Source organism: Notothenia coriiceps, unplaced genomic scaffold (assembly GCF_000735185.1).
Source record: "Notothenia coriiceps isolate Sejong01 unplaced genomic scaffold, NC01 NC01_scaffold00037250, whole genome shotgun sequence".
Lineage (NCBI taxonomy): Eukaryota > Metazoa > Chordata > Actinopteri > Perciformes > Nototheniidae > Notothenia > Notothenia coriiceps.
The window spans coordinates 2,940,566-2,967,202 of record NW_011369951.1 but is presented as its reverse complement, the minus strand read 5'-3'; the positions used below and the strand labels follow the sequence as shown (position 1 = coordinate 2,967,202).

At 42.6% G+C, this 26,637-nt stretch overlaps 3 protein-coding genes across 4 annotated transcripts in view; all 3 read left to right on the top strand.

Moving 5' to 3' along the window:
• The window catches only part of arih1 (ariadne ubiquitin-conjugating enzyme E2 binding protein homolog 1 (Drosophila)), a 66,023-nt gene that overhangs the window by 5,960 nt on the left and 33,426 nt on the right, over nucleotides 1–26,637 (top strand). For both annotated transcript variants that reach the window (XM_010795938.1, XM_010795937.1), the window contains exons 4-6: nucleotides 1,364–1,456; nucleotides 1,534–1,589; nucleotides 2,391–2,457. In XM_010795938.1, coding sequence (XP_010794240.1) covers nucleotides 1,364–1,456; nucleotides 1,534–1,589; nucleotides 2,391–2,457 — 216 coding nt within the window. The remainder of the gene's footprint in view (nucleotides 1–1,363; nucleotides 1,457–1,533; nucleotides 1,590–2,390; nucleotides 2,458–26,637) is intronic.
• Nucleotides 5,308–14,886, top strand: LOC104966703 (serine/threonine-protein kinase WNK2). Its single transcript, XM_010795933.1, has 9 exons — nucleotides 5,308–5,408; nucleotides 5,499–5,572; nucleotides 5,757–6,412; nucleotides 7,720–7,946; nucleotides 8,146–8,364; nucleotides 9,368–9,466; nucleotides 11,429–11,473; nucleotides 11,924–12,219; nucleotides 12,331–14,886. Exons 3-9 carry the CDS (start codon nucleotides 6,213–6,215, stop codon nucleotides 12,649–12,651), a joined length of 1,407 nt encoding a protein of 468 aa, XP_010794235.1. The 5' UTR covers nucleotides 5,308–5,408; nucleotides 5,499–5,572; nucleotides 5,757–6,212; the 3' UTR covers nucleotides 12,652–14,886.
• brpf1 (bromodomain and PHD finger containing, 1) overlaps nucleotides 15,358–26,637 on the top strand; it is a 61,579-nt gene continuing 50,299 nt past the window's right edge. The window contains exons 1-9 of the mRNA XM_010795940.1: nucleotides 15,358–15,578; nucleotides 16,799–17,580; nucleotides 18,105–18,294; nucleotides 18,392–18,679; nucleotides 19,091–19,608; nucleotides 20,685–20,889; nucleotides 20,987–21,118; nucleotides 21,897–22,025; nucleotides 22,573–23,020. Of these exons, the coding sequence (XP_010794242.1) occupies nucleotides 16,844–17,580; nucleotides 18,105–18,294; nucleotides 18,392–18,679; nucleotides 19,091–19,608; nucleotides 20,685–20,889; nucleotides 20,987–21,118; nucleotides 21,897–22,025; nucleotides 22,573–23,020 (2,647 nt within the window). The 5' untranslated portion in view covers nucleotides 15,358–15,578; nucleotides 16,799–16,843. The remainder of the gene's footprint in view (nucleotides 15,579–16,798; nucleotides 17,581–18,104; nucleotides 18,295–18,391; nucleotides 18,680–19,090; nucleotides 19,609–20,684; nucleotides 20,890–20,986; nucleotides 21,119–21,896; nucleotides 22,026–22,572; nucleotides 23,021–26,637) is intronic.

Genomic DNA, 26,637 nt, shown 5'->3' with positions numbered 1-26,637 from the left:
GTTTATCAACCTATAAACCTTTTTCTTACTCAATATCAAGCCACACTTATTGTTTTTATTTCGGCTGTGACTTTGTGTCAGTTCAGGTTGAGTTTGGCTGTGTTTGGCTGTGTATCGCTTAACAAGGAAATCACACCTCCACGGAGCTCAGCGCGATTCACAACGTACCGTCCAATCTGGGCTCACAGGGAGGGGGGGGCGGGGGGCTGCAGCGAACCGTTTAGTGGAGAAAGTGAATACTGCTGAATACACATACTTTACAGAGATGCTGTATGCGAAACCAATGTGAGTTTGGAAAATTGCACAGTATTTTTCTATTTTAGTAGACCTCAACAATGGAATTATGATCAGTGGAAATGGCCATGACACCTCTCCTTTAATGGATGTATCATAACAAAGGCTGCAGTCTTTGGTTTTTCCCTTTTTATACGAAGAAGTCTTCACTGTGTGTTCGAGAATGACTTTCGGCCCAAGTAAGCTCCTATGCCACTGCTTCTGCGATGTTTGTTCAGTGTGTCCTTCCGACAGCTGGAACCATTAATGGCCGTTATGTATTAAAGGGAAGATTTCTTTAAAAAAAAAAACTAAAAAAACTCATGGCTTCCTTTGAATTATGCAGAAACCATTTAAAACACAATTAAGTTCCTTATACACATTGTTAACAGTTAGGTTCCACTTACTGCACTTTTTTTTATTCTCAACCCTTTTAAACACCAAAAGGCATCTACCCAGCAACTTTCAAGAAGCATCAAAGTTCCTCTAATCCAAACACCTGAGTGCAATCATGTTGTTTAATTAAGACCTCTGAAATCTGAGCGCTCTAATGGTCAAATGTGTTCAAACTCAGTACTTGTATTTTTTGTAAAATGTTTGTTTATTTGAGCATAATAAGATTGTCACTTTCACCTTATGACATCTTTGATCAACACACTTCACACACTGTCTTTCTTTATGACAAACCACCTAAATATGGATTTCATAATGTTAATCTTTTGGCGTTGGGTTAAATGAATCCAATAAGAATAACTTCAAAGTCAAGGTGAAAACTCCAAAAAAAATACATATACATTATCAGAGTGAGGTGGTTTTGTGTTTCAGCTCTGATATTTAGTGTGCGTCCTAACATCTGAAAGAAAGCTAAATAATCTAGATATTCTATCATGGATTGTTTATATTTTGGAATTTGAAGCACAACAAATAATCCACTTGTTATATAAATCACTTTGTTAAAAAAAATTGTTTTTGAAAGATGTGGTTTTCTCTGAATCACCCTGAAGGCTTTGGCCTGGTTACCAGAAGTGCATTTGCTTCTCATCATCTGATGTCTTGTTTGTGTTATTCATGAGGTGCTTCTCTCTTACAGTATTTTACGGGCTTGGAGTGTGGACACAAGTTCTGCATGCAGTGCTGGGGAGACTACCTGACCACCAAAATCATAGAAGAAGGAATGGGACAGGTACCTACTACCTTTATTCTATGGCACTGACCACTGTTGGTCTTAGCTGTCTGACTAATGATTTGTTGTTTTCCCAGACCATTTCCTGTCCTGCTCATAGTTGTGACATTTTGGTTGATGACAACACAGTCATGTGAGTATCGTTCTGTGCCTTTATTTGTTTTGATGTCTCGTCGCATGCTGGTCAGCAGTGATCCGCACATGTATTTTGTGAGTGACAGGAAACAAAAATGATTTCAGTTTTTTATTTTTGGGAACAGAGACAAACACAGTTCAATAACAAACTACTTGAGAAAGAGCATTGTCATATCTGCAATGTAAAACAGAATTACATTTTGTATTTAAATGATATGATTTCTCTATTCAAGCCATAGGTTAAGTAGAAACTATTAATTAAAGTACTTTACCTGACATTTGGCATACTAAAAGTAAAGTGAAGGGCTTTCTAGTTGCATCTTTACTTAGCTACCTTACAATGTTGATGTTGTGCCTTTCGTGCAGTAAAGTACCTTCATGTTGAAAGTGAGCACACTAATCCCTTCTGCCAGCCCTTAAGATGATTAATTGTCTTAACCTACATTCTGATCTGACCAGCTAGCAGGACACCCAGCAGACTAGTATAGAATAGTTATGGTTCACGTTTAGTTTCATGAAATGCATTTTGTACCAATTAGTTGAACGCCTGCACTTAAAATTGTATTTTTCTTATTTGGAAATATGTTGTTAAGTAGTTATTAATTACGGACAAATTAATATTTAAACACCAATTTACATTTGATTTGATTGAGCAATTCCTTAGGTGTGGAATTGTTTGAAATCTTTTTTGTTTCCTGTATTGTTTCTTGGAAGTTATGCACATGAAGGAAAAAGCCTTTGAACAAAGTTATCAATTTGATGTAATGAAGGCTAATGAATGATTTGACCTCTCCTATAGGCGCCTCATAACAGATTCAAAAGTGAAGTTGAAGTACCAGCATTTAATAACGAATAGTTTTGTAGAGGTAAGCTTTGAGATTTTTTTTGTCTTTAACAGTATGATGTAGGGATGCTCCGATCGGCAATTTTGGGGCCGATTGCCGGAATCAGTATCAGCCGATACCGATCGAGTGGGTGGGGCCTATGGGGATCTTCCATTTAAAGTGATGTTTAAAACTCAGTTAATGGGGCTCATTCACTGGCGCCTCCANTGGAGGGGCCGGAAAGCCGCGCCAGTGAGACAGTAAGCGCCGCAAAAGTAAAAGTGGAACCAGGAGAGTGGTATGCCGCTGCTGCGGCTTAATTCAGTGCGGCTCGGTATAGTCCGAAAATCCACGTATGTATTCTCTCTTTTTTATCTAGCTTTCAAAGTATCAATAATCTCATTTCTGTTCTCATTGCTTTTATAACATTTGTAATTTTGAGTTTTTCTTTCTCTGTGTTCCTTGACAGTCCTCCATCCACCGGCAAGCGGCTGGGTTTATCATCTGCCTGTGGCGGAGACGCCCTGATTATAGACAAAGAGAAGACTACATCCAACACCTCTCTACAGCCCAGGGTATGCTGCATGCTCGAAATACAGACTATTTGGGAATGCTCCCTTTTATGGCTTAAACCCCACTTGCAAAGTTCTTTACACAGGAGCAATTATTGAGGCTGCTGCTTTCCTACAAAGAATATACTCTTTCAGGTTTGAGTCGTTACTCTCTGCTGTTGATAGTGAAGATGCTGTGCATGCTTTAAAGTCGGCTCCTTGGGTCAGTTATATAAGAGTACTTGCTGCAGTTGTTCTAGGCAGAAACGAAGGGCAGGATTTATACTCCAGCTGCAGAGCGTGATGGGGGAAGGACAGGCAGTGACTGTAACACATAAGATCAAGCCTCTCTTCTTCACAGCCTTGGCTGTTTAACTCAATATGTTCACTCCCAAATCAACCACTGGATCTTTTTCATTCTTCCAGAATCTGAAAACTCTGCCATGTCATCAGTCAGCGCGCAACAGCAGCACCAACTTCAACGGTACTCAAGCAACATCTTTATCCTCCCAAGCCTGTCATCCTCCTCCTCCTTGCCCCCGCGCCTCAGACTCAGTGCAACCTCAAGACAAAACATTGACAAAACCCGGATCAAGCGCCTCAGCTGATGTAAACCAAACATGCCCGCCCATCACAACACATCCTTCCCTGTGGAGGTACCTTGCATCTCCGCTGTCTCTCTGGTATCGGACATTCCATGCTGCTTATTGTTCCGCCTGTCTCTCTGAACGTGAATGCTATCGAGTATAGGAGCGCTAGTGGTTTGACTCTAATCAAACTAACCTGCACAATCAGAAAAACATCCTACTGGAGAGCAGCCCCTCAGCTCGGCCTCCATTCGAGTCTGGGTGGCGTGCAGCAACCCTACGCCACGCCCATGCGGAAACCGGGGACAGGTCACCTCCAGCCGCAGAGTCCACACATCAGAACTGCCAGGGGTCCGGCCTCCAGCAGCCGGCGCGAGTGGGGGCCGGGCGAGTCGGACAGCGACGGACCCGCGCAGGAGTGGAGTTCACGACCGCCACCATCAAGACTTTGGATGAGGAAAGCTGAGAAACCTGTTTACCAGGAGCAGTGCTCCATCCCAGGGCCACCGGCATAGCGTATGGACCCCCAAGCCCCTGCACAGACGGAGTCAGCACACCTTAGTGTCAGACAGCGCCGCCTCGCGCGCGCCGCCGCGCGCCTTACAAAGAAGAGAGCGGGATCAGCTGGTAACCAATACCTGTGTTGTTTGTGTTTGATTAATTGATTTGGATTAAGACTAATACTGTGTAACCCTTAGATGCCCTAGGAGTGACTGGAGCCTACACCTTTCCATAAAAAAAACTGGATTAAAAAGGACCGGTATTATAATTTTATGTGTTTTTTATGCCATTTTTGTCATTTGGTTAAAAAATAAATCACTTGTATAATATTTAGTATTATATGTGGTTAACACTAGAAATATTTTATTTTTTAATTTTTCACTATTTATAATTTTTAACTTTTTTTACATTTTGAAAAAAAACATTTTGAAATATTGATGCAAAGATTCTCCGCCTATTCTTGAGACCCCCACAGTATTCCAGTACCCTTTCAAACTCATCTCTTCTCCTCTTGCTCTACTCATAGCCACCCCCCATCAATCCATGCCGGTTGATCAAGGTTTGATAATCCTATACCCCCCACCCTAACCTTCCCTTATATTTTAGTGATTTTTGCAAGTCCTGAAAAGCCCAATACAGAATATAATGTATTATTATTATTATATTATTATATACTGACAGGTATCAGATTTGCTGTGTAAAATAATCTTCCTGAGAGGTGTCACTTTGATTGTAGTCTGTGTGGTCTACAGTGAATGTATTCCTGACAGCAACAAGGTGTTTTAGACTTTGTTTTTTACATTATGAAAAAAAAACGAAATCCCATAGGAAATGCATGCGGGTCATGTTTGACCCACTTATGGAAGCTTGGGGTAGTAATACAAAAACTACAATTTCTTAACATTACAAATTTGAATGGCATGATATCCAAAACATGTTTTTTGAGGAATAGCTGGAATATGAAATGATAAACATTTTTAATTACAAAGATACTTCAAAAAAACCACCTCACCGGGTCAAAAAAGACCCACTAAGGGTTAAGAGGTAGGTTAGGTCACAAAATGACTGCTGTCAGCACCATCATTGATCTTGATGTTATTCTCTGACGTCATCATTTTCTGTGTGTGTCTTTGTGTGCTACCAAAAACAAATCAGAGTCTGACTCATTCAAACAAAACTGAGGTCAGGAGGGAACAATGGCTCCCCTCACAACACTGATCTAGCCCATGTACCGCTTGCCTCTATTCAAATGATTGTAACCTCCTACACACACACTCTTCTCTTTTCCCCTCATAGCCTCAGATTCCTGAGCGGACAGATAGTGTGGGTGCAATAAGTGACTCTGCAGTGGGAGGTAGGTAACATTATTTATATAATGTCCATTTCAAATGATTACTGCATAATAGTATTGTGACCATTCAAAACATGTCTCCTTGTCTTTCAGCGGCTAACAGGGTTTTGGACAGAAGAGATGAGACAACCAGCTCTGGTTCAAATAGCTCTAAAAGCCGTTTTCAAGTAAGACTCCACTTTAAAAACCCTCTAAATGCTAAATATGAATGTCCTTTGACCAAAATAGATTACATGACAGGTCATGACTTATGCCATTGTTAGTCCTCGGTTCAGTTTGTGGCCTAAACATTGGTTAATGATGTTTATGGACCCTCATTTTGTTATGAACATGGGCTTCTCTTCCTTCCAGATCATCCCCACACCACCGGATGTCATCTGTCATTTAGAGAAAAGCAAGACTGGTTTCAGCACCTGCAGTTCCGCAGCTCCCTCTAGTGGGTCTGAAGGGTCTCACAGGCAGACCCTGGGCCCTGGCAGGAAAGAGAAGGAGTGTTTTGCTGTGGGCAGATTGAATGTGACAGCTGCAGCTGATCATGAGGAAGAGGGAACATCCAAACCCCTCAGCAGCAATCGTTACTCTGCCCCGCCAAACTTCTATCATGTCACCCCCACCTCCAGCCCCGACCTCACCCCCCGGCACATCCCCCGGGCCCAGACCATCGGCACTCCGACCCATCACAGCTACCGCCATGCCTCTCACCTCTACTCTGACTCGGCAGATGAAGACAGCAGTGGTGTAGCCCCTCCCCTTGCCCAGCCCGCTCCCTCCGCTCATGCTCTGTCTGCGCACAGTGGAAGCGACCTCATGAAAAGGGCAGTGGCCTTCCTGCGGCGCAGTGGCCGGAGCAAAAGTGAGCAGAGCTCGGATTCACCGAGCAGACCGCCCGTGGCAATGAACGGACACACCACCTCGCCTCCTGCCCACTCATCCTACATCAGCAGTGACAACGACTCGGAGTTTGAGGATGCAGATATGAGGAAAGAGCTGCAGAAGCTGAGAGAAAAGTAAATGAACACACAAAATGTGTTGCGTTTGTATTAGGGCTGGACGATTTTGGGAAAAAAATCTAATTGAGATTTTTCTGACAAATATTGCGATTCGAATTGCGATATTTGTTTTTAAGCGACCCAACGGAAGTTTAATAACTCAGGCTAGGAAGGTCGTATCAACATACTCCCGTCTCTAGCACCCCCGCAGCCCGAGCTACGAGTGAAAGAACTAAACTTACATGAAACTTCCGTTAAAAGTCAAGCTTCAGTTTAAGATTCACCCTGTAATAGATTTAAACATGTGATGGAGCATTACTAACCTGACTCAGATGCTTTGTTTCACCAAACCATCTAGGAAAGCTCCATTGGAAGCCATTTGGAAAGGGCAGGCACTTTCAAAAATACTTGGCAGGTGATTGGATCAATCTGTCTATCACCTTCTATCATGGGCCACTTCTGATGGATTAACAATGGCTGGTACATGTGGAGCACAGCACTTCTGATTGGTGTGGATGACTGACACACAAGAAGAAAAAAAAAAAAAATTGTAAAAAAAAAAAAATCGTTCTGCCCTAGTCTGTATGTATGTGTAGCTATGCCCCTCTGCATAGTCATCAGCAATCTGGGCATGATTTAGATTATTGCATTTTGGCAGAAACACATTATGTTAACGGGCAGCAGATGTTGAAGATACATATTGGTTAATGGTCATGCCTGCCTGGTTTTCATAACACATTTGGCAAAGGAGTTCTATCTTCTCATATTGATTGTCAAGTAGATGTCACATTACAAAGTTATTCAAAATAAGTGTGCTTTACCACTTCAATAAAAACCTTAATCGATAACGTACAATTCAAGTTTTATAATGAACCAAAATGGATTACAATTGCCAATTATCTTAAGCAGACATGTCATTCTTAAATGAGGACATTCATTTTTAGCAACAGTGTACGCAGATACAGGTGCGATGATGATCATTTCACGTTGATAACATGATGCATCCAATAACAGTATGTGACTTGATTAGAGTAAATTAAATGTACAAAGAGCTGTTCTTTTCATTTTCTTCATCACAATGCGTTTCCTATGCACATAGCTCATCAAAAGCTTCAGCGTTGGTTAGATTTACAAATGCCATGGAGATGTTTTTGAATTACTTTGTAAAACGGATCTTGACGCAGGTATTGTGGCTGCTACTCTAATGAACAAGGCCTAATTGGACTACATAGTCTAACTTGCTGAGGGAATGTTTGGAAAAAGGAAAAGAGACAGCAACATTGACTAACAACTATTTCTGTTTTCCTCCTGTACCTTCTCACTAGACACATGAAGGAGATTTCTGAGCTGCAGGCGTTCCAGAGAGGGGAGATTGAGCATTTGTACACGGAGCTGGGTAAAATGTTGCCCTCCAATGTCGGCTTGCTTCACGCAGCACCTCTAAGCGGCCGCAGGCGCAAGGCCAGCAAACACAAGCTGAAGGCTGGAAAACTGCTCAATCCCATGGTGCAGCAGCTCAAAAACAACATGAGCACCGCTAGCGAGAGGAAAGGTGTGTGGGTTCAGATAGTGGGGTGATAAGTGGTGTATGTGATGCTTTGTGTGTATGGAGAGCATTTTCAGTCTGAAGCAAACGAGTGGAAAACACAAGAATGGCGTCGGGTTCAGAAAACCGTAGGAGTGTGATTCACAGAGTGACTCACTCTGACTCACACTTTTTTCTTAATTTTTTCTTGTTTTTGTGCACCAAGGTGAAAGCGCTGCCAGTTCTTCCAGTTCCCCGGCTAAGAGCTCCATCTTGTCGGACGGCTCAGCCCACTCCAGTGGCAGCTCCAGCTCCAGCAGTCACACCAGCGCCACCCCAGAGCAGGTGCACACCCAGCAGCCCTGCTCCCTGAAGGGCTCCTTCTCCTCGGACAACATCTACGCTGGGCAACACGGAGACGGGACGACTAACCAAGCAGGCCAAGGTACACATTATGTGTTCAAGTGCATGCTGATGTGTGTGCGGATGGGACAGCTATCTACCAAACAGCTACTAGAGATTAATAAGGCTTAACAGTGTTCATGTTGTCCATACGGTCCATGAACTAGCTTTTGCAAAAGAGACCTGAAGGATCACAGACACAAACACATTGGTACTGTGTGAAGGACCACTCTGAATACTACATACGTATAATGTATGGTTGGTCAGGTCAGAAACACCTGCTGACAACTGACCGATAATAAACCATGGCTCTTTATGTAGTTGGTTGGCCATAATTTGAAGCTAGCAATGGGAAGGGATCTTATTTTACTGAGCACGGTATCTCTACGGTATCTCTACTTGTAATCTCGCAGCTGTTGAGTTCTTAAGTTGATCTAAATCAAAAGACGTCATTATTAATATATTTCTTTGATCGATCATAGACTCAGTCAATGTCTATGTTGTGTGTGTAACTGGCTGATTTCATGCTTTCAAATGTTGTGTTTTGTTTTTATTTTATGCCAATATGTTTTACTCATACTATTATTATTACTTTATTCCTTATTACTATTATTATTTTATCGTTTCAAGTGGAATTATTTACTTTACTCTTAGGTTGTAGTGCGTTTTCGTATTTGTATATATTTATTCTATGACAATAGCATGTTAAGGGACTACAGTGAGGTGAAAGCATCTACAGGCTGTAGATACTTTCACCTCACCCTATCAAGGAAACCCTATTATTATAAAAGATAAAACAAACATTGGGGTCAAACCCTGAAACCTGTGTTTCCCCGCTCCCCTAAAAACCCTCTTTCATTCTTAATTATTGTCTGAAATGTCTAATGAATCATTGTATAAAATACTAGGCTCCTGTATATTGTGCACTCCTTATTTTCCTTTGCTGTTGCTTTTTATGGTGGGGTTTCTCAACCCAGTCTCTGTACACTTTTACAAAGTGTCTCTCTTGTTTCTTCTCTTCTTCCCTCTTATATTCATTTTTACAGGCTGGACGGTTTACCACCAAACGTCAGAGAGAGTCACCTATAAATCTAGTAGCAAACCACGCACTAGATTCCTCAGTGGACCTGTGTCTCTGTCCATCTGTTTGTATTTGTTCTTTTCTATTTACCCTCACTCATTTCCATCTTCTCTTTGTTTAACTTGCCTCTCTTCTATCACCATGTTTAAATATCTCTGTAATATTGTGGATCCTCTATTCCATCCTCCTCACAGGCCCCCCCCTCCTGACATCCCCCATTTTCTCTTCCTCACACTCAACCCCTCCCTCGACGAATTTAAACGTCGTGTTCAATGTGATAATTAACTTCTGAGGATTTTTGTATTTAAAAGTCGTATCTACAAAGTCAGCTGAATCTAGCCAACATAGGCACATGCCACCAGGAGGAGAGAACATGTGCAGCCAGGAAATGTTTCCTTTTTATCTTCAAGCATTCAGTGAAGCAGGAAACAGTTCTGTCTGTTTTAGCTTATGACTCTTAGGTCCCTTAACCTGTTATTGCTGATCGACATTGCAGAAGCACTGCTGACACTTTATTGTGGCAGTTTAAGGTAGTTAATGTGCTTTTAGCTCTGTCGTATGTATCACTTCCTGGAAAGAGTGTATACTAGTCGAGTCATTAAAGGTGCTTGAAATTATTTAAAATAATAATGTAAAAATAAAAAATAGAAGTTCTTGCGATATTTTGTTGCTGTCTTCGTGAAGCCGTTTTGGTCATGTGCTCGTTAGCATTACATCTGTCTGACCCTTAAATCAACAGGACAGCTTTTTTGGCTTGAAGATTAAAAAGAAAAACATGTCTTGGGTGTGCGTGACTCTGGGTCTGGATATTATAGGTATTCCTCTGGCAATAATCCACAATTTACAGAACCACTGTTTCGCATTCATAACCATTCATTAGTGGGTATAATGCCCACTCCCCCTCATACAAATGCTTTGTGCAGCGCTTCTGGCTTTAAAAAAAAAACAGACCCTATAAGCGCACTGGGGCTAGTCCTCTCCAAACATGGGCCGAGGTCACATCTAAAACAAGACGGTGTGCCCGTGTACACCTGAGAGAGAGAGAATGACAAACGCCCTTTATTCCCTATTTATTTGTTGTTGTTTTTTCCATCCACTGTTAATTTTGATTGTTTAACATCTCCCAAGTTAAGGCACTTTGCCAAGTCAGCAATCCTCTATATACTAACTCAGCACCCCCCCCAGCCCTCTCTGATAGGCAGGGCTCTTTGCTGTGCTAGAGGAGACTCTGTCCCTCATGTTTGGACGCAGAAGACGTGCATGGTGCCAGGCAGGGCACTGATGGAGACTTGCTCCGCCATGTGAAGGGCTGTATCATCAACTATTACTTTTTCCCTCTTTCCACGTCTCCTGAGTTACCTGCATGTTTCCAACAAGTGCTGACCGATGAGTTCCAGCTAGTATCTGTGTGCTCTTTCAGTTTGATTTATTTTGGTTTCACGTTTTGTTTCACAGGCATTCTCACATCGACTAAGGGATCTCTTTTAATCCAGAATCCAGTCTTCCTTTCTTAGAAAACGCTTATCTTTGGGTTATGGTCTCGCACCAACTAATGGACTAAAAATGTATAAATAAAATCAAAGAAATGTTACGCCTTAATTGTAAAGGCGAGTAAAATGATAGTGACTGCATTGTATCAGACTTGTTGACTTAAACAGAACATGGTTTGAAAAAAATTATTTTATAAGGCAGCATAAAATATGATGGTTTTCAAACTGACATGGTTAAAGTAATGGAAGAACCATTTGACAACCAAAGCTAAGAGTGCTTTCCATTTCTTAAGCTGGTCAGGTACAAGTTTGAATAGTGAACTTTACAAAATGGTTGCCCATCTCTAAGAGAACATCTAGGCTGTTTCTTCCAGTCCACCTCACTTTTAAACCCCTTGTCCTCCTCTTCCCTCCCTCTCTCTCCCCAATTGTTTGATAGCTGAATGTGCTTATGAAGCAGCTCGTCCACATCCGTGTGGCGTGCAGTGTGTCCTGGCCTAACTGTTTCTGTCTTGTGCTGTTTTACCTTCTTATAGGGTCCACTCTGAAACGACTATGTCTAGGCAAAGAGCGCAGTAGTAGTAACTATCTCATTTACTTTCTTACTCTCTGTCTTTCTTACTCTGTCCTCACTACTTAAGTCCTCCTTATGTTTGTATGTGCACTTTATTTTTTGTTTTGACACCTGGGAAATTTTGAAGTTGTGTTTTGAAAATGTGGGTTCATTGTTTTATATTTGATGTTTTTTTGCATGGCGGTGTTAACGTAGTGATTGCTCAATTTTGTCACTGCTTGCATATCAAACATTTCATTTGGCTATTACTACTCTTGGAAGTAATTTATGTTGCAATCCTTTGGCTGCTATGTTGGAAAAATATGTAAAAGTACACAACTTTTACTCTGGCCTCAACTGAATGATTTGGACTATTTTTTTCAAAAGTGACTGAAATTACGCCAAACAGCAGCCAACTGATTTGACAGTTAATATTGTAGAACTGGCCAGATTTGAAGACCTTTTTGTGTGTTTTCAGGGTCTTCTCCCCACACCACCACTGCTCAGACGGCCTCCAGTCAGACACAGCCGGCATTCGCCACACCCTCGCCATCTCCCCAGCCAATCACACGGCTCGCTCAGGTCCAGACCAACAACAGCAACAACAAGAGAGGCACGTTCACGGACGATCTTCACAAGCTGGTAGACGACTGGACGAAGGAGACTGTTGCGGCAGCCAATCAGCCGCGGCCCTCCCTCAACCAGATGAAACAGCAGAGACGCCAGCAGGACCTGGAGGGCAGAGTGTCACCCGTGGGAGCAGCTGCACAAGAGGTACTCGAAATGAAGATGTGCACTCAGGGATAGATGATGAAGCGTCGGTTGTACTTTGATCTCTGAGGCGGTCTATGCACTACTTTGTACAACAACTCCCTTCTGTTTCAGATGAAATGCCATGTCGGTCCCCGCAAGTTCCAGCTGCCTCTTTCCTGCCCCCTGACTGCTGCTTTAGGCCCCGGTACGCCCTCAAACCTAGCTCCCAACTCGGCAGCGCTCCCTCCTGGGTACGGGATGGCTCCTGGTCCTCTTTACCCGCAGCAGTGGTCCGGCATGCCCAGTCCTGTAGGGTCCGGGGGTCCTGTAGGCCTGCTCGGTGCTGCAAGAACGATGCCCTATGCCCCAACGGCAAACCAGGGGATCCAAGCCTACAACCTCATGCACGAGCCCGAGAATGGCCACTGTCCAAAAACCGCTAGGACTACCTAATCTGCTACCTAATATTTGTTCACGTGTAAGGGCACGATAGTCCAACTCCACTCCATTCTGCTTCATCAGAGTCACATGTACATAATCTGATGTTGTAAATGACCCAAGTGTTGATATTCTTTCAGCAACACTTATATCTGTGGTTAATTTGTGTGTGTCTATGTGTAAGTTTGTGTATACAATATTTGTTAAGTATGTATGTCTGATATCTAATGCTTTTTGGTTTTGACTAAACTTAGCAATACAAGACTACTTGTCTGCAGTCACGAAAAGCAAATATCACTTTACTCTTTATTACTGCAGTTCTCCCCTTTTTTTGTTACATACACTTTAAACACTACATTGGAATCCAAATACCAGTGGTGTGAGATACAGTAACCGGACAGTATTTATGATGAGGATATTTGAAGGAATGTAGTGCCTTGAACATTGATTTATTGATTATTTAATTTTTTCTGTGAACAAAGTGTGTCTGTATTCAAGTTATTTTAATTTTAGGGTAGCTTGAGTGCAGTCTCTTTTTTTATTTTAATGCATTACAGACACTTTCCTTTTTGGTTTACATATGAATGCCCTTGTAGAACTGCACTATTAACAAAGTATATGCTCTTATTTTAAATAATAAAATAATGTTTTAACCCTTGTTTACTTTACACCCCAGTGACAGATGGAATGCCATAGTGGTGAGATGTACCATTGCCTTGCAGAAACAAACCGTTAATGTGAGACTGATGAGAGAAGGAAAAAGATTACGCCAGCAGACAAATCCACTCTTTCAGGTTAAATGGTTGGGTGGGACGCAGCCTCTTTTTGATAGGACAACTGATGCACGGGAGTTGGCAGTGCTGTAGCCTTGTGCTCTAAAGAAAGGCAGTGTCCAGAGCCATATATACTGTACACAGTTCTTTGTGCAGTTTATTTCTCTGGTAGTGTTTTGATCAGAATGTAGCAATTATTGTCAAGGCTAGAGGCTAAAAAGTGCAATTTAACCCCTCCACAAAGCTTTGATCGTGGCCTTGCCACAAGCCTTATCTCTGTGCAGAGGAGCAAGCTGAGAGTTGAACAGTTATAAATCACAAAGCAACAGACTGAAGTAACTGGACAAATTCTAAACATTACAAACCACCCAGCAAACATGCCACTACTGCTAACTGCTCTTTCAAATAGGCTATCTGATTACTCTGCATACACTTCAAGTGAAATGTTTTGTGCAATCACCAGTGTTTAAATTGTTTGCTGTTTAAAAGCTTGATTTTTCTTTGATGCTGCTATTGTCTGAGGTGATTCTACTGTACAGTTGAGCATAATATTCACATACAATGGTACTTTAAATATTAAAACCTCCTCAAATGAGGCGCAAACAAAGCAGTGTTATTGCCTTGTTTCACAGGTTGCTTTGGATGAGTCTTTTTTTTCATTTTCAGTAATATATTGCAAAATTCAAACGATACAGTACTTATTGCAGGAGATTTGCACAACATATGGTCTCCCTTAATTGTAACCTATGTTTAAGAGTTTCCTACACTGTATATAGTGGGTTTCCCCACCTGTAATTTTGTATCACCAACAAGCATGCCCAATTTTTCATGTTCCATAAAGCAAAGATAAACAATAAAGCTAGAATGGTTGGATATTTCACATATACACGATACATTTAAAAGGTTTCAGCAACCCAATTCTGCCAAGCTGTGAAATGTACAGTTTTCTCGTACTTTATATTTGTATTTTTTTTTTGGAATGTTAAGATGGGGTGGTGGTGGTGGTGGAGGGGTTGCTTTGATGTACATTATTTCATCAATTCGGTTTGAATTGGACTTTTATAGGATATTATGCAGAATCTTCTGCTTTGGTGAAATACTTCCAGTAGTAAGAGATTTCTGTTCTCTGTCACTTGTATCTGGTTTTGTTCCACCTCCTTCGCTGCTAACTCATGGTGAGCAGAGGAAGGAATAACTATTGTTGGCATACTCACTTGGATGCAGTGATCAATCAGAGGAGCTGAGATGCAAAGAGGAGGAGGAGGAGGAGTCCTGAAAATGTGCAATCTGCTCATCTCACTTCTCTCTGTAAAACAGTGCCCCCTGGTGAATATGCTCTGATTGTCAAAGGCTTGTATTCAAACAGTGGGATTGCTTCTGCCTGCTGTATATCCCACTGCATTACCCCACCCTACCCTGCTGCACTCTAATCACAGACTGAATGTTGGGAAATAAATAAATATTATTTTGTGCTTGATTAAGTTTCATTGTGTTTTATTTCCATTTATATTTCTAGAGGCTATCATCATATTCAAATCATGATAAGGTTATGTAATATGGAGTTAAGGTGATCATTTAAGGTAAGTTAAATCAATAAAGTGGCACACTTTTTATTCCTACATAGTTAGTAGTTTGTATGTAGTTGTTTAAGTGTGTCGCGCACTCAGGCCAGGCTGGATGGTTTCAGTTTTTTTTTTACCCAGTCCTGCAGACATCTTTGAAACAAAGCCACAGATTCGCAACATTCAAGACGAAATAACCCGTGGGAACGTATTGGATCAATAGACATTCAAAAATAAATTATATAAAAAATATCTTTTAACAGAATATCATTTATATCATTATTAGAAACAGTTCGAACCAGGTATTTAGCCTCTATTTATTACCAAACCAAAAAAATAGACCCTGCTTTGTGTGGCGAATGTGTCAACCCGCGTCTGCGCCGTAGCGCTACAGCAACGGTTGCCCCTTTTGTTCAACCGAGTTCCTGAATTATTCCCAACACAATGCAACGATCTGGATATTAAATTGATTTATAAACACGTTTCACAGCACCTACGCTTCCCTTGAATCTAATCTGGAGTTCTCTAAATGAACAAAAAATCGATCTGCAATCCGTCCGATCTGTGAGAGGTTTCCGAAGCACGCAGTCTTGAGGAACGTGGAGTAGTAAGTGTTTATAACGTTAGATCTGTAGCGACTGAAGCCTTGTTTTGTAGGAGAATATGATCACACTTTGACAATAAATGGTAATTAATGGTGTATATTTGTATTGATTTTAATATTCCGTCTTAACCCAATGTGCCCTGTAAACCCGGAGTAACCATTACAGCCCAGATGCATAACAAGCTTGGCTATTTTCCTCGCATCGCACAGCATTTAAGAGCTATTTCGCTACACAGGGAATGATAATTAAATGGTTTATCTACATTAGCTGTTTGAATAAACAATATACCTGATCCCATACGCAGTAGTAGTGGTATAACCTCGTGAAGTCAGATGTAATAGTGACATTTCGCTGTTCAGTATTAGGTATTCACAGGGTGAGGTCATTGTGGAGGGAAACAGTGTAAGATGTTGAATGGTCATCTAAGTAACATTCATACTGCTGTGTATCTAACTTCAAACACGTGTTCATTATTTGCTATTAATTATATTAAAAACATTATGCAACCTTTAAGTAACACCCCTTTTGTGTAGGTAACGTCTGCCCTGTGAAAGCAGCTATGATTTTAACTCACTTATAATGAAGCACTGTGCGTCTATAAAAATACACAATAATGTAAGAAAGCGTTGGCTTCATTGTATAGTTAATTCGTGAGTAGAAGCTGAGCTTTGTTTCTTTTTAGCTTTTGCAGTTTCGACAGTGAACTGGTGTTGTTGTTTGCTAGCTGCTGTTAGCTTGCTTGGCTAAAGGGTTCATTGTGTGAGGAGAAAGCATCAGAAACATGCTAAAGCTAACGATAGCTGGCATATAAAGTCCTGTGGTTAGTTTTGGGATATTTTTATTGTCGTGTGCACTGTTGTTTTAGCCAGGATTGATGGGCTTTAAACAAGTTGTAATTTGCTATCAACTAGCCTTACTGTTATGCTCTTTGTGCCACTGCACGTTATCCGGACATAACTGTCATTGGCAAGGAACAGAAGCCTAAATATTGACGTAAATTGCACCTGTGACTGTGTGACAAAACATAACAATTTGTTTCCCACTGGGATTGAGGGATATGGTCACGTGACTACAACATAACAGGTGCACAGTCTGAATGAACGCCTGGACTGGTGTCTCTAACTGCTTCAATTCAGTAACAGTAGGTCTTCTCTACCTAATGTATTGTAATTAAATCTCATCTGATTCACCCATGGTCCTCCTTTGTGTCCCTGTCTTTCAGATGTAAACTGGAACAGCATCTGTCCCAGCAGTGGCTGTTGGCACAATGGGACTGGACTTTGATGTAAAGACGTTCTGTCACAACCTGCGGGCCACCAAGCCCCCCTATGAGTGCCCTGTGGAGTCCTGCCGTAAGGTCTACAAGAGCTACAGTGGCATTGAGTATCACCTGTACCACTATGACCATGACAACCCAACTCCTGCACAGACTGTTCCCCAGAAAAAGAGAAAGGGACGGCCTCCTCGCGCCTCATTGGCTGGCTCAGGGGATACGGACGATGGTGGAGGTAACGGTGGTGGGGGACTGGGGCACGGGGGGAACACGCCTGGTAGCCCCAACCAGTCGGATCACTCTAACTCTCCGGGCAGGGAAACAATGACTTATGCACAGGCACAGCGCATGGTGGAGCTGGACTTCCAAGGACGCATCCACCGCATCAGCATCTTTGAGAACATTGACGTGGTGTCAGAGGAAGATAGTGATGCAGAGGATGCTCCAACCTCTGGAACTGGTGGTGGTGGTGGAGGGGTTTGTAACGGTAGCGACGGCGGAGGCAGCGAGGTAGGAGGTGGTGGCAAGGACCGGACAGATATCCCCTCCTCTAATGGCGGCAAGTCCACCCCAAAGTCTGGAAAACATAAGAGTAAAGAAAAGAAGAAGGACGGTTCATCTCATCATCACAGCGCTCAGTCCGGCCCTGCAATCAAGCTCCCTGAGGCGGTGTTCAGAGAGCTGGACCAGGAGAGACCTGAAGCCCCTCCTCGACCGGCATCTTACTACAGGTCTGTATAGAGAGTTATAATGCCAATCATTAATACCTGTATAGCAGGTATGATAATTAGAAGCTGGAATATTGGTAATTGTACATGTCAGGAAATTAAAAGATAATGTTAGGCACATAATAATTTATTGCACGTACACAGGAGGCATCTTTTTTATACAGAAATATAAGTCATGAATATTTGCAGCACACATACAGGTTTTCATTTGTACAGCTAATTGTGCATGTATAACGAAAAGCCTTTGCCTTTGACTAGATTTTTCATTATTATTATATCCTCCTTTTACAGATAGTATCATGTGTTGCTATAGCTTTAATCCCAATTATAACACTTGTTTTCTACCCATAAGATAGGACTTTATTTATCCCGAAGGAAATGGTTGTGCCAGAGTTACAAAAATAGAATAACACATATAACACAGCAGCATAATAATAAAACTGTACACTATACATATATTTATATTAATTACATATACTACTATGTATGTAATTAATATACACATTATGTCCTGCTCTGGGGTTCAGGTACATTGACAAGTCTGTGGAGGAGCTGGATGAGGAGGTAGAGTACGACATTGATGAAGAAGACTACATCTGGCTGGACATCATGAACGACAAGCGGCGGCGCGACGGTGTCACTCCCATTCCTCAGGAGGTCTTTGAGTATCTCATGGACCGCCTAGAGAAGGAGTCCTACTTTGAGAGCCACAACAAGGTACATGAATTTGGCCTCTGAGGGGAAGACGTTTTTTTTTTTAAACATTGAAACATATAGAATTCTTCCAACTCTTCCTTATCCTCTTTTCCCCCAGGCTGACCCCAGCACCCTAATCGATGAAGATGCTGTCTGCTGCATCTGTAACGACGGGGAGTGTCAGAACAGCAATGTGATCCTTTTCTGCGACATGTGTAACCTGGCAGTTCACCAAGAGTGCTACGGTGTGCCCTACATCCCAGAGGGCCAGTGGTTATGTCGGCGCTGCCTTCAGTCGCCGAGTCGAGCTGTGGACTGCGCTCTCTGCCCCAACAAGGGAGGCGCCTTCAAACAGACAGACGATGCACGCTGGGCGCATGTTGTCTGTGCCCTCTGGATCCCAGAGGTAAAGTCACACACTCCATGCCTTCTCCATCAGAACTACAGAAGATTGAGGTGCTCTGCGTTGTGCTGTGTTGCTCACTGCTATTAGTATTTGTCTGTTTCCTTCAGAACAAAAGTTGCTTTACATTTAGTCGTTGGGAAAATAATGTATTTAACATTATCATCTGATGCATAGAAAAGTCCAGGCCTGTGAGCACGATGTATCTTTGGAGTGCACATATGTGGATGGTTGTTTTGGCAGAGTTTGGACAATGTGGAGTGCAAGTGGTTTGATAAAAAGTGCTAGATGCATAATTGATATAACGAAAAACACTCAGACTAATAAAATAACATCATCGTTAGTAGAGCTCAGTCAGTCTGTTGTCTTGTTATACTAAGTGATATAAAAATAAATGTTGCTGTCTTTCCTCAGGTCTGTTTCGCCAACACAGTCTTCCTGGAGCCGATAGACAGTATTGAGCACATTCCCCCCGCACGCTGGAAGCTCACCTGCTACATCTGCAAGCAGCGAGGTTCAGGCGCCTGCATCCAGTGTCACAAAGCCAACTGTTACACAGCCTTCCACGTTACCTGCGCTCAGCAGGCGGGCCTCTACATGAAAATGGAGCCGGTCAGAGAGACGGGGGCCAACGGCACTTCTTTTAGTGTACGAAAGACAGCTTACTGTGACATCCACACGCCGCCAGGATCAGCACGACCTCTTGCAGGAGTAGGCGGCGCCAGCATGGGTTCCTCCCACAGCGAAGGAGAGCTGGAGGAGGATGACGAGCCGAGCATTTGCCACGATGATGACTCCAAGGGCTGGAGCTCTGAGCGAGCCAAGAGGGCGAAAGCCAAGTCCAGGCTGAAGATGAAAAGAGCGAGGAAGATCTTAGCTGAGAGGAGAGCTGCAGCGCCAGTGGTGTCTGTGCCCTGCATACCCCCCCACAGGTGCTTACACACTATGTTTGCCTGTATTGTGTGTTCTCCAAAGCTTGTGCTAAACTGTAAATGGATAACTAGTACCAATATTATCACATACTAGGACGACTTAGGGTACTGTGGTTGGCATCTCTGAATGTCCTAGAACAGGGGTGTCAAACTCAATTTCATCGCGGGTCTCATTAGCATTATGGTTACACTCAAAGGGCCGGTTGTAACTATATAAATATACAGTACCATTCAAAAGTTTGGACACACCTGCTCATTCGAAGGTTTTTATTTATGTTAATAATGTTCTATATTGTAGATTAATACTAAATACATAAAAACTATAAAAGAACACATGGAATTATCTAGTTAACAAAAAAGTGTTACAAAATCCAGAATATGATTTTAGATTTTAGATTCTTCAAATTAGCCCCCTTTTGCCTTGATGACAGCTTTGCACACTCTTAGCTTCTCTATATAAATACACATATATAAATATATATTAAATAATGTATTACGATATTGGCTCTGCATTGGATTATTATCAGTTCTGGTAATAACTTCATAAATAACGACGCCTGAAAGCAGAAGTCTAGGGCAAATAATTAAAAGCAAATATTCAACAATTACACCAATTGTATTGTATATAATATTCTTTGCAAGCTCTCGCGGGCCACATAACATGAGGTCGCGGGCCGGATTTGGCCCACGGGCCTTGAGTTTGACACCCCTGCTCTAGAAAGTTAACATAAGATAAGATAAGATGTACTTATCTTACCTCAAATTAAAACAAGGCATTGCACATCATGTGGAAATAAAAAGAGTAGAAAATAAGCAAACATAAAATATAATAATCTCAAAATAGAAAATATAACAGGACTAAAAAGTCAAATATATACATGTTGACAATGTCTTTCCAATAAACACTATGAAGGGCGTAATTACAGCTAACAGAATTTAGTAGGACATTAGAAGTGCTGTTCTGTTAAACACAACAACAAAAAAGAATACAGAAGACTTTCCTGGTAACAATGAAGAAAGTTTTGCAAATATAACAGTTGAGTACAACAGTTAATGTATTGTTTGTTTCTTTGCAGGCTGAGCAAAATCACCAGTAACCTGACTGTACCCAGGAAGAGCCAGTTCATGCAGCGCCTCCACAGCTACTGGACCCTGAAGAGGCAGAGCCGTAACGGCGTGCCTCTGCTACGCCGGCTACAAACCCACCTGCAGTCCCAACGACACATTGAGCCCCTCTCACCACCAACTCCAGAACAACTCCCCTCGGAGCCTTGTGACATTGTAAAGAAGACACTATTCAGCTACACGTTTTAGTCACTTACATTCTGTCATTCAGTTGTCTAACATGGCTATGGGTTTGTGCGTGTTGGTGTTGCAGACGGACGACGAGGAGAAACCCTGTGCCCTGAAGGAGCAGCTGAAGGCCTGGCAGAGACTGAGACACGACCTGGAGAGAGCCCGGCTGCTGGTGGAGCTCATACGCAAGAGGGAAAAGCTCAAAAGGGAGACGGTGAGACATAAACACCTTCTAGTTCTGTCAAAGCCAGGTATCAAAACCCTACGTGCCCCTGTGTAGATAACACCACCTCAATAATTAGGTCCAAATAATAAACAAATATTCATACAATAAAATTTATTTGTATAGCACCTTTCATGCTCCAAGCAGAACAAAGTGCTTTACAGAACAAGAAAAAAATTATTAAAATAAATACAGAACGAGATAAAATATCTAGAGTGATCCTAATGAAATTCCCTCGAATTAAAGCTGACAAGAAATTAAAATAGGTTAAAATAAAACAATTAAAAAAATAAAATAAAAGCAAAACAGAAAAAGTACAGAAAACATGGACAATGATACCAGTGGGAATTTAAAGTTAACCCAAATTAAAATCCATATTAAAAAGATAGGTTTTTAATTTGCTTTTAAACATTTTAAGGGAGTTTGCTGTTTATATACACTGTTGCAGGGAAATAATGTCTCTTTGCTGTCCTTTCATTTTTCCGTTTCCCTCCTGGTTAAAGACTGAGTTTATAATGTTGATGTCCTCAGGGTCATAAAAGTAATTCACTATTTTATTACAATCTACCTGAGGGCACACACAGCAACTCATCAAATGAAATATGTGCACAGCCAGTCTGCTGCCAGCTTAGTGTCCATACATATGAGTGTGTGGGTACATTTGTACATTTAAATAGAATTTCAAAACACATGCAAAGTGGTTACCACACAGAGTTCTCTATGTTTAGTCAGCAGGTGTACATTGCTAATGAATTGTGTGTGTGTTCAGATTAAAGTGCAGCAGATGGCGCTGGAGATGCAGCTGACGCCCTTCCTGGTGCTGCTGAGGAGCACGCTGGAGCAGCTACAGGAGAGAGACATCAACAACTTCTTCACTGAGCCTGTTCCGCTGGCAGAGGTAAACGCACATACTCAAACACACTCAGGAGGTGTGCATATTCCCTTTAGTGATGGGTCCTCATTCCATATCACTGTCCACTCCTCCACACCGCTTTTTATTTAATTGTAACTTTATTATTTGTTTGTTTGTTCACCATGTAAAGCAGCCTTGGGTCCCTTAAGGCGCTATACAAATGTAATCTATTGATTATTATTATTAGTGTTAATCTTATTACTGATTACATTGAAATAATATTTGTCTCCTCAGTGTATTAGTATATCATGTTTAATGTTATTGATGTACAGTATATATCTTATTATTTCTTTATCCATATGATTTCTAATAGTTATGAAGAGATGCAGACTAATTATCTCTGTATATTAATATATAAGCTGTTATTTTGCGCATTATTCCATATTGTTAGCAGCATCAAATCCCAGTGTTGGTCATGGGACTTCTTTGACCTGTCGACGTTCGCTCTGACTTCAATCGACACACACTGAAAAATCTCATACATAATCAGGAGCTTATCAAAACATTCCTCCTCCTGATCTCTACCCTCCAGGTGCCAGACTACCTGGACCACATCGACACTCCAATGGACTTCCAGACCATGTGGAACCTGCTGGAGTCCCATCGCTACCTCACGTTTGAGTCCTTTGAGTCAGACTTTGGCCTCATCGTCAACAACTGTCTCAAGTACAACGCCAAGGACACAGTCTTCTACCGCGCGGCGCTGCGGCTCAGAGAGATGGGGGGGTCCGTCATCAGAACTGCCCGACGCCACGCTGAGCGGATAGGCTTCGACTACGAGGCGGGCTTACACCTCCCCCGTGAGCCGAGCCCTGACAGCCAGCGAGACCAAGACCGAGACAGAGAGAGGGATCGAGAACGGGAACGAGAACGGGAACGGGAGCGAGAAAGGGAGCGAAGCAGAGACAGAGATCGAGACAGAGATCGAGACAGAGATCGAGACAGAGATCGAGACAGGCCATTGTCTTCTAATGACGAAGGTGAGTGAACCTCTTCACTTTGGCTGGGGATTTATGATAGCAAAAAGCATTATTTTCTCAAGCAACAAAGTGAAAGAATATTGTAAGAGAGGAAAAATATATTTTTTATTGCAAAATGTACTTTGGCAAAGAGAACATTCAGGTCGTCTGACCACATTTAGTGGCCAACTGACACCCTGCATTTTGGGACAAAACAATGTTCACATTGTTGTAGAATTATGGTTTAAGTGTTACTCTTATTTCTGTAGGGGAATTTGGGTGATATAGAAATGTGAGATACAAGTTAAAACAGGCAAACCACGAGTAACCACGAGTAACCACGAGTCATGTGTGCAGTAAAGATTAAGGAAAATAAGGAAATAAGAGTTAGAAGTTTCGCTTTCAGGGCTGAACTTGGTTATTGTAGGTTTTTCTTCTCTTTTCTTTCACTGATCACATCTCAGTAACATTTCTTGTCATGAGCATATAGCACTGGAACAGTATTAGAAATATATGGAGTAAGACGCTGAGAGCAAATATATTGAAGAGAAAAAACTTGTTAGACACAGTAGCATCTTCGCCCATTTAGTTTCTAAAAACTTCACACATTCATGTTGCTTTAATAAACCTGGTTCTTATTAATTCGATGCTGTAAATACAACTTCTTTACATCTGTTTTACTAGATTAAAGTGGACCTATCATGCTACATTTGAATAATATATTGTAGAGCCATACCTATATAAAACATGTCTGTGAAGTTTTTTTTTCAAAATACCACTCTCTCGTCATCGCATTATTCGTTTGTACAGTTTGACCAATAAAATCTCGGACGTGTTTCACTCAACGACCCAGAAAAACGTTCGCGGTCTTCTTGAGGAGGTGTTCGCATGTGTGACCGCCTCGCCTCTCTCGCGCGCTCTCTCGCACGACGGGTACGAAGAGCACAATTAGCGATCCGACACCCCGACTACCTCTCTCACGACCCTCACTTGGTATGATACATTTGACACCAGGACCGCATCAATATATAATAGTGCGAAGGACAGACTCTGGCGGCGACGAGACGTTACTGACTGGTACATCACCACCTCTTTGGACCTCCGTGCTCGGCCTCGCTCTCGTGCTGCTGAGTCGCGACTCCGATGTGTGTCTTCGAGAGTAGTGACCGCATGCAGCCAAGTTACAACTTTTGTTGCGAATCATTGACGTGGTAGGGTTTCGGTAACTGTTCCACTGTGCCTAGTCACAGTGTCCGTAGTTCCATCGCTGACTCGTTTCGCATTATTTGGCAATATTTTCGAACGGGTACAGTATCGCGGCTATATCAATTGTTTGGACTTGCGTTTACATATTGTCCAGTATCAAGGTCAACAACTCCTATTGATGTAATCTAACATGTAAACACGTTAACAGGTTTGAAGTGAAACCGAAAGAGTCATGTCGTACAGACATATCATACATATAAGTGAAGAGACAGGATTTGCCGAACAAAACCTCCGGAGGACGGGGGGGGAGGGACACTCGGGGTCACCCGGCGACGGCTCTGTACGCTCTGTGTCGCTTTGGGTCGGCTTTGGTCGGGCTTGTGTGTGTGGGGTGTGGGACCGACCCTCAAACACACACGGCCGAGTGTGTGTCCGAGTGTCGGAGCGGTGCAGGCCGTAGAGTCCCTCCTCTTTAGCACGCCTCGGACGTCGACTCTTTTCTCAACTCACACACACACACACGGAGGCGCCTAACCAGGTAACCCATGCCCGTGCAGTGACCATGGCGTCCTTCCTTTTGTTTACCTTTTCTCTCTTCTAGAGGTTGCTCCCGCAAGACCCGTCGTGTCTGTCCAGAAAGACACAAGAATCTCAAATTGAGCGATGTCCCACCATGAACCTCAAACAACGCTGCGCGTCTGGCAAATGTACTAATTTTTTGAGTAAGTATTGTGTGTTCCCTGCCCCATTATTGGCGCTTTTCGTCTGTACCCTGGCAATTATACCGTAAATACGGTTCGATGGACCGTCGTACAGCAGGCAACAGTGACAGCGACAGTCTCGACCTCGCGACGCCCCCGGACGCCCCAGAAAGGAGCCGGGCGACCCCCTGTCGTACCCGTCGACCCCCCCCTGCTACCCCGAAACCGGTTGGGGGTGTCGCAGTCGGTCAGCAGGCCCAAAGAAGCCCCCCGCTGGACCGGAAAAGCCTCTAGCAGTCGTTAAAAACCAAGAAAAACCTCTTCTCCTGTCTACAGTGCTGCCGGTGTGGAGACCTCGGTCCCGGGCTACTCTCTGTGTGAGTACCAGACCACCTCCTCTGTACAATATCCAAATTTACTGTCTTTATAAATTATCGATAAATTAAAAAAGTACGTGTAAGTTCCCTCGTGTACTGGGGTCTTTACTTGAAGTTAATAGTGGGATGCAATGCAAATTTTAAGAATTTCCTTTGTATTAACCTAAATTACTAAAAGTCGTGACCCTAATATGACGTGCACAACAGACTCTAAACTCCTTACCTACAAAACTATATCACAACGAGCCAAATATTTCAAATTAATTACTAACACAACAAACATGAATTATTCACTTCCACTGTTCCCACTCACTGAACATAAAACGCGTATCTGCGTGGAGTAAAAAGTGGCTAGAGGACCGCGACGACGAAGGGGAGGGAACGTAGCACACACGGGCTTCTTCTGCCCATACCCCTCATGGTGGAGCCAAGAGGAGGGTGTCGTCTCAAGGGCCGGTGGGTAGGTCTCGGGGGAGGACGACCACGTGTTCGAGGAGAAACTACCTAGCGGACTAGAGAGGAAAGAGTCTCCGAACCGAGCTGCTCTGACTGGTTACGACACGAAGGACTCGACTGGAGTAGCTCCGCGTGGACGTCCAGTCACGTTCGACGAGCAGGGTCTCCGGTCGGCAAAGCGGACAAGAGTGCCATCCTCGTCGAGACTCTCGTACAAAACGTCCACCCCTCTTTTTGGACAGATCTGTAGAGTCTCTTTCACATACTTTGTACCCCCTTTCAAGTTGTAATTCCCCTTGAATGTCCTACAACCTGACAAAGAGTCTAGTGTAATGAGATACACTGTCTGTAGACTATTGTATACAATATACACATACTTGTCTAAGTAGTCTGAGATATTATTCTGAAGTTAGTTCTTGAATTTTTCATACAAGATTACCATTAAAAGAATCTGTATACGGGTTTGTTCTGTTGAATTTCCCCTGGTAGTACATTTTAGTGAAACATGCAGAAAATTAATGTGCTTACACAGGGCCACACAAACCAATCCCTTGGTGGTTCACAGTCTTTTGGTGTTGGGAGAGAGAAAGGGAGGTATGGGTTTTAGGGATTTTTGCGCACCGACGTTGCCTAGACTATGTCACTACGTCTAACATTACCTTTAACAAGACCATTCCAGTCACTGCTCCTCAGAGGCGGATATACCGGTTAGAGGTGAATAGTCCCCTTACTCTTCCACGGCACCGTACCATTGTCGTACCAATGTACCTGCGAGCACGGAGCGGGGGGGAGGAACCGTCCCTCCGCACCGTCGACGTCGAGTAACGGTTGTCTTAGTCGGAACGTTTTTGTCCCGACCTTTTGTCGTTTATCTCGCTTTACTCCGTACCGATTTTAC